This window comes from Trachymyrmex cornetzi, unplaced genomic scaffold (assembly GCF_001594075.2).
Source record: "Trachymyrmex cornetzi isolate Tcor2-1 unplaced genomic scaffold, Tcor1.1 scaffold16, whole genome shotgun sequence".
Classification (NCBI taxonomy): domain Eukaryota; kingdom Metazoa; phylum Arthropoda; class Insecta; order Hymenoptera; family Formicidae; genus Trachymyrmex; species Trachymyrmex cornetzi.
Window position 1 is genome coordinate 5062439 of NW_017296201.1, and position 11902 is coordinate 5074340.

Consider the following 11902-nt stretch of genomic DNA (forward strand, 5'->3'; position numbering starts at 1 on the left):
AAAATATCAAGAATATCATATATGTACATACTTATCAATAATTGTACATATTTGTATATGTTGCGTTTTCAGTTTAACTGTGTTACTTGCTCTACTGTATATACTTATACTGTGACAAAACAATGCACTGATATCCTATACAGTATCAGTGTATCCAGTGCACTGAACTGGCACCGTTAAACTGGAAACACAATAGACAGGGAATAACGAGCCGTCCAATCAGACCTCTGGGATATAATATCGAACTTATATCCCAAAGCTCTGATTGGACAGCTCGTTATTCCCTGTTGCCTGTGCCTATTGCCTGTGTCTATTGTGTTTCCAGCTTTAGTGCGCACTACGCAAGTGTTGTGCGGTCAAATGAACACGTGACACTAGTCAAGTACGCATTGGTACGCAATCGAACACGCTCTTGACACTGAGTGCAGCCAGTGCACCCCAATCGAAAACGCTACTAGATTGGACTATAAATTTCACTTTTGATTTTATCAGCAACATGTCTTTCCTTCCACTAGAGCACTAGAAACGTAGGTATTAGGGCCTGAGCACAATAGAGGAACAGGAATTAGATATTAAGATTTTAACCTATCAGAAACTGATTACATCGGAATACACGGTTTCTGATAGGTTGAAATCTTAATATCTAATTCTTGTTCCTCTATTGTGCGCAGGCCCTTCGCGTCCACCATTTTTATTCCTTTTCCCACTCATTGCTCTATCCCCATTCCATCACTGAATCAGTGACTGTGACGGGTTATGGTCATTACAGGTTATGATTTGTATTTGCTGCTTGAAATTTTGTAGCTCCTTTCATTCCTACAAGGTTTCCAACAGCTTAGAAGCTATAACCTATAACAATCGTATAACGCCGATAACCTTAGGTGCGTTCCGTAACGCGCATGATGCATCCATTGTCCTTGTTTAACATTTGGTGAGCAACAAGGATAAACGACGCATTATACGCATCATGCGAGAAACGGAACGCACCCCTTCTCAGCTCAGCGGCGAAGTGGGGAAAAGAGTAAAAATGGCGGATATGCGAATACTCACGTTTATAGTGCTTTACTTCCACACCAGCAGATCTATTCTGTAACTCTTAACACAAATTTCGTTATCATTATAACGCCATCGTTATCATTGTTACGCAGCTTTTTTACCATGATGAAAGAGCTGCGCAGCAGCGTTATAATGATAACGAAATTTGCGTTGAGAGTTACAGAATAATCCTGCTGGCACACGGAGATTGGTCAAGTTTCTGGCGTGCAATTCGAACCACGTAGCACATGATTCATATTTCATACTACAAGACGTTACCAGGTCTGTTCTTTATACCGTATTACGTTATATTCGTCGTATTATCTGAAATCGAAACACGTATGTACAATTGAGGACGTATGTACGATTGAAGATGGATTGAAAAAGGGAAAAGACAGAAGATACAAAAAAGCAAGGAATTCAGCTATAAAGAACAAATCTGTTGGTGTGTTTTGTTCTCCGTAATCGGCCGCAAGTTTCTCATGAGAACCGCCTTAAAACAACGCCTGGTGGACGGGATTTCGTAGTCGCTTCGTTGCCTTGTTTCCGTCATTCTTTCATGGTACGGATCGTGTACACCGAACAAGCAATAATCGTCGCTCGCATTCGACGCAGTGCATCAGTCGGGATTTCGAGATACTGCAAGCGGAACGTAAATCATAAGTCGCAGAGACAGACCGAAAGACTGATAGTCGGGACCGCGTGTTATACACGAGAACGCTTTTTTTCCGAAGCGTAACGAATAAAGAAGCGAAGATAGAGGTAGAGCGAGAGGGAGAGCGAGAGAGTGTGAGAGTGTGAGTGAGAGAGAGAGAGGGCGAGAGAGAGAGAGAGAGAGAGAGTGAGTGAGAGAGCGAGAGTGTGTGAGGAGAACGAAGCGGCAGCGCGGCATTGCACCGTAGAGGAAAACGGTTCTTCGACGCGGTCACTGGCGCTGCGAGAAGTCGGCGAAATCATTGACATTGGGGAACGGCCATTTTGGCGTGTTGTTTCCCACCGATCGAGTGCTCGAGGCGTGCACACATACACACGGAATCGACGTCCATTCGTTTTCAAGGTAAGTGAGGAACACGCGGACGATGGTGCGCGTCCACTCGCGACTCCCGCATTCCATCGTTCCCGTCGACCCGGCGTCTCCTCGCGCTAGTATCAATCCATTTCGACACCGGGCCTTAACGGTATTTGCCCCGTTGGGCCTTTCCGTTGCCTCTCGAGAAACTTCCAAGCGTGAAACGGAATATTCCAGTCGCGATCTGATCTATATAAAAAAATAGGAAGAAAAAAGGAACCCCCTTAGAGCGATTAGCGTCCGTTGGAACCACGCGGGAACAGAGCGAGCCGGCCACGGTATATTTAATAACGCGCAAATCGCGTTCACGAGTCTGCCCTTATCGACGGTTCGAACGGTTGCGCGTTTGAAATTCCCCCGAATTCGACGAGCGGCGTATCTGTTACCATTAATAATCAGGGGCAACTCGCGATTAAACGAGCAGCGATACCTTCTGTTGTCGGTTCTCTTTGAATTTCTGTGCCTTCAAAGTGATTAAGTTTCGTCATTCGGAGATATAACGAGATAAGTTTTAATATCGAGATTGTTCCTTTGTTTCTCCGTCGCGTATCAGTAAGACTTTGAATACATTCCGCACACAATACGTCTCGACCATATGAATCTTGAAGCACTGAAAGCCTCTCCTTTTTAACGTGTATTATTTATTGCACGATTAAAATGAAAGTTTACTTGGGTCTATAATCTTTTTGTATACTTTAAAATTAGCTTACGTAATTCTTTCTTTCTAAGGTGATTAAAATAGATTAATATATTATATAAACAGCTATGCAATTTTCATTTAATTGTTTAATAAATTTCGTGCTAATTAGAAGTTACAAATGAAAGAGAAATCGAATTTTTTGTAGCACAGTTAACTGTTTCATCTACAAAGTATTTATACTTGTGCCTTCTATATCCAAACACACAAAAACACTTGACATATTTGAATGTATTCATAACGAACACAGTACCTAAAGGCATACAGTCACTGTAGGTCAATTTTGTTTGGTTTTGTTCTCCTTCTGGCTTTCTATTCAGACGTTATTACAAATCCTGGTACATACTTTTGAATATGTTTATAAGATCAGAGCTGTTATGATTACGGTATAATTGTTAATATTCTATAAGGCATGCAATGCCTTATATAAGTATAAATATTTTATAACGGAAAAACACGAATTGATAGAAAAGTATAATAAATGAATTTATGTGTAGCTTTAAATTTCACAAAAATTACACAAAGAAATTATTGCGATAATTTTAGGTAGTGTATATGTATGTATATATATGTATATATATATATATATGTGTGTGTGTGTGAGATCATGATGTTTTCTTTCTTCTTTTTTTCGTCAGGAAAAGATAGTAGACAATACTACAATATTTCCAAAATGATGACCGAAACGCATATGAACTCTAATCATATGTTAAACTCTGGTTTGTCTAACAAATCAGAGATAGATAAAATGGATGATGTTGGTTGGAAAGCGAAATTAAAGATTCCACCAAAGGATAAAAGAATTAAAACAAGTGTGAGTTAATACAAAAAAGTTGATATAAAAGGTTGATAAATTACTAAGGAAAAATTAATAAATTTTTATATTATATTTTTAAATTTGAATTATTCTTAATTTATTTTTAATTTATTTTTAAATTTTTTAGATAAAAAATGAATCTTTGAAATTAATTTTCCTATTACCTCTGTAGATAGAGATTCTTCAAAGCATTCAAGTTTTTTAAATTGGAATTTACTTTGAAATGTATGTTACAGGATGTTACCGACACACGTGGTAACGAGTTTGAAGAATTTTGCCTAAAACGAGAATTATTGATGGGAATTTTTGAAAAGGGATGGGAGAAACCATCACCGATCCAAGAAGCTAGTATTCCCATTGCACTTTCTGGTAAGGACATCTTGGCACGCGCGAAAAATGGAACTGGTAAAACTGGAGCATACTCAATTCCAGTGCTGGAACAGGTACGATAAATCGGCAAAAGAGAAGTATAATAAAGATGTTTACTTGAAGAGAAATTTGTTTTGAATGTTGTATGCTTAATGTCATATATTGCTGCTTTAGGTTGACCCAAGGAAAGACGTAATCCAAGCACTGGTAATTGTGCCCACAAGAGAATTAGCGCTACAAACATCACAGATTTGTATTGAGCTCGCAAAGCACATGGATATAAAAGTTATGGTTACTACTGGAGGAACCAACTTACGAGACGACATTATGAGGATTTATCAAAAAGGTAAGATATCTAGAGTAAAGTGTATACAATTTATCAATAATCTGCATTAAATTAATTTACCGATGTATAACTCGCGTAATTTATATTTTCAGTACAAGTGATAATCGCAACGCCAGGAAGGATCCTTGATCTGATGGAAAAGAATGTAGCAAATATGGAACATTGTAAAATTCTAGTTTTGGACGAAGCAGACAAACTGCTGTCACAAGACTTTAAAGGAATGTTGGATCATGTAATATCGAGGTATGTTTATACAGAAATGTGACATTTTATTTTACACAGAATTTCTTTATTTAACCATACACTCCTTTTATGGTAGATGGATAACTATGACAGGGGGGGTTGCCACAAAACTGGAAATCAGGGAAATATCAGGGAAATTGAAAATGGTCAGAGAAATCAGGGAAAAGTCAGGGAATTTTGCAAAATCTTCTGGAAAATTAAAATTCTTGGCTTTAGAAGTTTAATATGCGTACTTTATACCGATGCAGTTTTGGAATACTACCAACTTAACAATTAAATACAAGCAGTGTCAGCAACACTAATATAGTGATTTACATAGATATGTTAAATTGCTCTCTCAACAAAATATTTGATTTCCAAATCGGGACAAAAATACAAAAGAATTCAAAATATTGAAATCATCAGGGAAAATTGTGAAATTTTATTTTGAAAATCAGGGAAAAATTATGGAATTTTAGGATGAGGAATTTGTGACAATCCTGTAAGAATTATGCAGAAAAATATCACAAATTCAATATTTTTATGTATGAGAGACAATTAAAGTTGAGGCAATTATAACATGTTTGTTTCATGTACTCATACTTGTAATGCTGCATTTTATATTTAATTAAACTGCCTGAAATGTGAAATGTCTTATCGAATTGAGGCATGTTGCAACATATTCACATTCTCTAGTGCGTCAAACTGACTAATCAGTGACTAATTTTAATTGGCTCTCGCATAAAAATTTACTAAAGTTTTACTATTTATTTCATTCGCAATTTTAATTGATATTGTTACCATACTTTCCATTGGGTATTATTAAATCTGATAAATTTTGCTAATATAGAAATGTTTACTTATGTCACACGCGTAATAAAATACTATCAGTTATTGAAAATAACCATTTATACTATTTACTACTCTTGGTTGGTATTACTTCTTGATATTTGTTAGTTGTATTATTTTCCTTATAGATTACCACACGAACGTCAGATTCTGCTGTATTCAGCAACGTTTCCTTTAACTGTGAAACAATTTATGGAAAAACACTTGAGAGATCCATATGAGATTAATTTAATGGAAGAGTTGACTTTAAAAGGCGTAACACAATACTACGCTTTTGTACAGGAACGACAAAAAGTTCACTGCCTTAACACGCTATTCTCCAAGGTAATGCTAATAAACTGAATTTAATTTTAATTTGATGCATGTATTCAAAGTAAATGTATTATTAATTTATATATTTTATAGCTGCAAATAACGCAAAGCATAATCTTCTGTAATTCAACGCAACGTGTCGAATTATTGGCTAAGAAAATAACAGATCTTGGGTATTGCTGTTATTATATACACGCGAAAATGGCGCAGGCACACCGAAATCGCGTATTCCATGATTTCCGTGCAGGATTATGCCGAAATCTCGTAAGTTAATCAAAAGATGTCCATTTTACTTTGTAAAATCTTATTTAAATTCTAATTATATACGTAATAATTACATTATCTCTCTCATCCAAGTGATATACATACTGAAAAAATTGTACTAGTATATCTGTATGTGATTCAATTTTTTATTAAAATTGTTATTAAATATAAATTCTTTTTTATAGGTGAGCAGTGATCTATTTACTCGTGGTATTGATGTTCAAGCTGTGAACGTCGTAATCAACTTTGACTTTCCGAAGATGGCAGAGACATATCTGCATCGAATCGGCCGATCTGGAAGATTTGGCCACTTAGGTATAGCAATTAACCTAATCACGTATGAAGATCGCTTCAATCTACACCGTATCGAACAAGAGCTTGGAACAGAAATTAAACCTATCCCAAAGGTGATAGACCCCAGTTTGTATGTGGCGAGACCAGAAGACAATAATAGTATGGAAGAGGGTAATGTGTCCAAGTAGTTTCGATGCACTGTGGTAAAACGAAGCTTTACACACGCTCAAAGAGTTTAAAGTGTGTGAAAGTGTGTCAAAGAGTGAGTTCACTTGTAAATAAAGCGTACTATGTATGAGTAATAATGAGCTGAGTGATCGAAGTGTCGCGCAAATGTCGATGCGAATCTTTGTACATAAATACATACATTTAAATGTACATAAGCTAAAACAAATCAGAGTCAAGCCATTATCAAGATGCACAATATGTAAACAGATATGTGAATAACGTAATAATCAATCATTGCATTTTATCATAACTGTAAATACTACATGCGAGGACATATAATATCGTTTTAATAGAGGATTTTTATACAACGGCTTCATTCTTCCAGTATTTTTTTTCTTCTGTTCTTTAACGATGAAGAAAAAGGGCATATGATTTAGAAAATCTATCGGGCCAATCTCACCGAGTACAACATACCGATTCACGTGCTCATTACTTTTGTACTGTGTCATGCATATATATATAAATTGTCCTTAACATCAGTAAGGTCGTGTATATATATAAATATATATAAATAAATTGCCCTTAGCGATTTATAAAATTTGGATATATTAAATATCAGTTGTAATATTTGATCATGGCTTGATTTTGCTATTTGTCAAGATTGTAATACAACTCTGAAATTCAAATCACTTGTCAACACTTAAACTGTCTTTTTTCTGTTTATTCAACAACTAGTGAAATTTTCTTTTTCTTTTTTTTTTAAATGCAATTTGATTTTCTTTTTACCATGTCGTGATTGGGAATCAGAGGTTGTACAATTGACTAGTTTTATATAATTATTTTTTATAAAGAACTGGCTGGTGGACTCCACAACAAAAATAGAGATTCTATGGCTGATGCTGATAATAATATATGTCCAATCACAGCCTATATTTAATTATACAACAGTCTATCAGGGGCTAAAATTGAATTTAAAAATTGTGAAGGTTGTTAAAATTAATGAAAATGCGCGGAAGACGGAATAAATGAATCGCAAGTGAATGCACATGAGGGCGCAGCTCACACTGGAATGTGAATGTAAGGTGCATTATGAACGAATACTCTATCTGTCGTGAAAGATAAAATAACTGCCAAAGTTATTGTATTGATATCGACATAGAATCTCTAGAGATCTCCATAAAAATATGGATAAGCACGAAGAAGAGTAAAAGAGGTGCAGGAAATTACTGTTTCGTATGCATGACTGTGTAGTTAAAATTTAAGAATTCGAAAGCCACCAGCCAAATATGACTTAGGTTTTTGGATGTGAAAAGTATGGAACAATCTGCGTACCAAAATATTTCATATTTGAGAGGAAAGAATCCTCTTTGAATGGAATATTAGTGATATAGAAGGAAGTTTAAAATGTATTTAGGGCTGTAATATCAGAAACTGTGAGCTTATCACGGGAAAAACTGTAGATAATAGATAAACAGTAATGAGTTAACTGCTGACACAAAAAAAAGAAAATGAAATTGCTAACAATTGGACATTTAAACAGATTTGTATAGAATATATTGATCTGGACGAATGGTTGTTCATGCTCGCTGCCTTCAACCTTCGACCAATATATGTAATTTTTGTTTATAGCGACACCAAGTACATGGCTTAAGTTTGACGCAAGTTCAAAGTACATTTTCGAGTTCAGATATATTCCGCGAGTCTCCATTTTCGTAGAGTACAATCGTAGCTCCGCTAGTTAAATGTCAAGAAATAGATTCGCATTTTTGTGAAATCTAATGTAAATGAATACATGCGTTATCATATTCACGAATTAGCTTATCATGAGCTTTGCAGATTGTCTTGTGGTCTTGCAAGATAATTTATTTTACATATACGACTCTACGATTCTGGAAAATTTATACACTCTTGATCGCAAATGCCATAAATCTGACTCGTCAATGTAATATGAAAAAAGAAGTCTTTAGGTAAACATCATTGCGCGATTATCACTTTTGTTTACCGCGGATTTATAAATTGCAAAACGATCGTTTATCGAGGATTTATTGCAAAGCGAGTTTTTAGTTGCCAAATGATCGCAACCGGGTAATAAGTTGCAAAATAATGGCAATTGGGCGATGAGTTGCAAAATAATCGCAATCGGGTAAAATTGCTAAATAATCACAACCGGGTTATAAGTTGCAAAGTGATCGCATTTGCGACTTATTACCCGATTTGCAGACATGTATACGTGCATTCGTGATCTATGCGCGATTGAATGAAAGAGGGGTAAATTAATGTAATATAATGAATCACGCAAAGATTATTGTGTGAAACAGAAAGCAGTACTATAATTGAAATACGTCGAAATATGATGTACCAAACCGCGTCTTTCTATTTTAAATTTCTATTTGCTTCCTCGATAGTCTTCGATTCAGCAAAATTTTTCTAACGTATTTGGCTACCGTTATAACTATACCGGCAGATAAATATCGAATGAGAAGTCAGTGTTGATATTGCAACAACTTTGTTATCGGTAATGTCCACTAACGATTACAATCGGATAATCTACTCACAACACTGTCTTCTACTTAACGGAGATAACGAAAACAAAAATAATCTGCCAGATAATGATGATGCCGTTGACCACATATAATATGAACAACCAGAGCAGACCGGAAGACCAGCAATTATATCTGCTACGATTTGATAATTTATTAGGTTCTTTTTTGTGTCACTGTTGCAAAGATACTGTAATGAATTAAACTAACGTGCGATCTTGTTGATCAAATGATCTGTCGCCCACTGCATATTAATTTGATCAATCGGAATTGCATATGATTGCGTCATAGTCTAATATTACGGTCCCTCTTCATTTTTATTATCTACTTAATATATAAACAAAACGTAAATGGGTTCAATATAATAACAGTCGTTTCGCCAAACAATTTAATCTGCGAAATTGTTCCCATTTACAAACTACAAAAATCTGCTCTTATTCTATTAGCTTCTATTGTTTTGCTTATATGGCGATTCTTTGAAAATTTTTTTGGCAATATTACGTAGACTAAGAAGAAAATACTTAGTCTTACTGTGCTGTAATTGGAAACATCGATAGATCCATTTTATGGAGTCTATTTTGCGAAATGTATTTTATTCAACTTTTGAAAGAGTCAATTAGCTCGTGCTAATACACAAGTATAAAGAATTTTCATTTTTTTAAATAAGAATTTTACAAACTATATTCTATATTCTAATTAAAATTATTTCCTACTGATACTTAGTGAGCTCTAATGATCATCTATAATGATCGATGCACGATGTGTTTGTATATTTCAAAGACTTTTAAACAAAAACTCGTCCATTTATTAATATTAAAATTCTATAAAATTACGTGCTGTACTTGACTCTTTCTAAAGAATGATGTTTATGCGAGATATATAAACTTAGAAAAAAGTGGGCTTAAAAAATCCAAAAAAAAAAGAACATTGATTAGCAATGTTATGTGAGCAGACTGAAGAACGTGGTATAATTATAATCTCTATTCTCTCTTGCAGCCGTACTTATACATATATCATCGTTCTTATATTCCAAATTACAGACGAGTATCCTTTTTGCGAAAAAAAAATACTGGAAAATAAGTTGATTAGCCTGTTTCGCAGCTGCAAGTTGCCAAAGTAAATATTTTTTACCACGTCTTCATGTCTGATTCATGAAGTATATCCAAGTGCGGTTTTCAACCAATCTTGGATATAACAAGGAGTGCTCTTGATATGAAAGTAAGCGAATGTAATTCGTACGTAGAAATACGATTTCGGAAGTAAATGTGTTAACATCCGGGTAACGTGCGAGAATTGCGGAGGACTCTCCAATTCCATCCGGGGGAGGGTAAATTCTACTTCTCAATGTCTACGATTTAAATCGTAAGTGTGAAGGGGAACATCTTGAGAACGAGCTCTCTAACAGCATCTCGTAGATCTCGTACCTTCGCCTGAATTATTTCCATTGGTTAACCCAATGTGGCGAGCTGTGTGCAAGCACATTCCCAACAAACGAACCGAGAATCGATCGCATCGGAAGTTTAACATCTAAATGAACAATCCGCGTTCGAATAACATACGCAGCTCGATTAATGATATTGGAATTAGATCTCCAATATACGTGAAATATAAAAAAAAAACAAAAAAAGTATAATTCGTTTGAAATGTAAAACAGTATCAGTTTATCAACTATCCATGCTTACCGTTTTGTTAAAGAACTTATTATTATATACATTTGTTTATCAAATTACGAAACCAATCATCCAAATGGCATACCTGATGAACGGCTACTATAATAATTAATGTGATACTATTTTGTTATTATTAATATTATTGCTACTATTATTAACGAGATATGAACCAAGATTTTTCGACAATATGTAACGGACATCGATTTATTTTGTGACGTTGAAATTTGAGTTTCGGTTATTCGTAAATTATACAAGCAGCATAAGATTGCGAAATTTTTCTTACATACCTTTGCTGTGTTTATATTTTATAATTGATACAATTAGGATTACATTAATTAATGAAACAGGAAAGTGCGTCCCTAAAGAACGGTACATGATAAAGTGATTTCGCGATATTATGCAACTTGCATATCTATTTACAAATAACTCGCGACTCGTGCGTAATTGTGCGCGGATGAAATACTTTTCCTGTATTTCTGATTTTTATGTGCATTTGTCAAGACAATTATTCTCGTTAGGTGTTACCGTTTTGGAAGCAATCCGTAAATGATATAAAACAAAATTATTCAAAAAATTTTCTTGTTCTACGTAACGTTATCATTTTTCTTTCTCCAAATTGTAAAGATGGGTTTGCGCGTGACTATAAAACATTTTTTTTTTATTTGTCTTCGGGATTCTGTTAGCACAAACCCATTCTAATGAGTCGTATGTCAATTTTGTTTCCTTGAAAGGACAGAACTGTCTCTAAATAAAAATTCTGTTTCAGTACACACGGTGCACGACTTTTTTTTTGCATTGTATAACCCGAGATACTTGATTGCGTCCCAAGCTTTTTTCCTCTTACGTAAAACGATCCCGTCTCATGTGGTCTCAAGATTATTAGATAAACAGGGTGAATTTTCTATGTAACTTGAATTTTCAAGACTATGTCGGGAATCGCGTCCTGAATTTGTTAACTACTAAGGCATTTTTTACCCAGAATTTTAATTAAGATGTTACTACGCTATTAAAAACATCGTCTTTGCTTAAATTGTATCAATATACAGTCATTTACAAATTAACATAAATGTGTATATATATATATATATCAGGGTTGGGAAGTAACGCGTTACTTGTAACGACGTTACTTTTTCGTTACTTTTTCGTTATTCTTTTTTAGTAACGCCGTTATTTTTTTTATTAGTAACGAAAAAAGTAACGACGTTATATTTTCTTTAGTAACGAGTAACGAAATTGACCTCGTTACTTGT

General features: G+C 34.8%; 1 protein-coding gene across 4 annotated transcripts; it reads left to right on the forward strand.

The window, feature by feature from the left end:
- Positions 1-1589: 1589 nt before the first annotated feature.
- Positions 1590-6940, forward strand: me31B (ATP-dependent RNA helicase me31b). 4 transcript variants are annotated; one of them, XM_018503719.1, is made up of 8 exons: positions 1590-2092; positions 3440-3615; positions 3855-4061; positions 4162-4333; positions 4426-4576; positions 5533-5728; positions 5810-5980; positions 6166-6940. In XM_018503719.1, the coding sequence occupies exons 2-8, from the start codon at positions 3475-3477 to the stop codon at positions 6460-6462; spliced, it is 1335 nt and encodes a 444-aa protein (XP_018359221.1). In that variant the 5' UTR covers positions 1590-2092; positions 3440-3474; the 3' UTR covers positions 6463-6940. The 4 variants fall into 4 exon arrangements, with proteins under 4 accessions (XP_018359221.1, XP_018359224.1, XP_018359222.1 ...); XM_018503720.1 differs by lacking the exon at positions 1590-2092 and adding an exon at positions 2456-2707 and having other exon boundaries at positions 3439-3615; XM_018503721.1 differs by lacking the exon at positions 1590-2092 and adding an exon at positions 2456-2656.
- Positions 6941-11902: the final 4962 nt, after the last annotated feature.

Bases quoted from the DNA above. Each gene is read 5' to 3' on its own strand.
- me31B (XM_018503719.1), top strand. From the start codon at position 3,475: ATGATGACCGAAACGCATATGAACTCTAATCATATGTTAAACTCTGGT. The intron at 3,616-3,854 runs GTGAGTTAATAC...TGTATGTTACAG, and splicing joins ATAAAAGAATTAAAACAAGT to GATGTTACCGACACACGTGG. The intron at 5,729-5,809 runs GTAATGCTAATA...TATATTTTATAG, and splicing joins TTAACACGCTATTCTCCAAG to CTGCAAATAACGCAAAGCAT.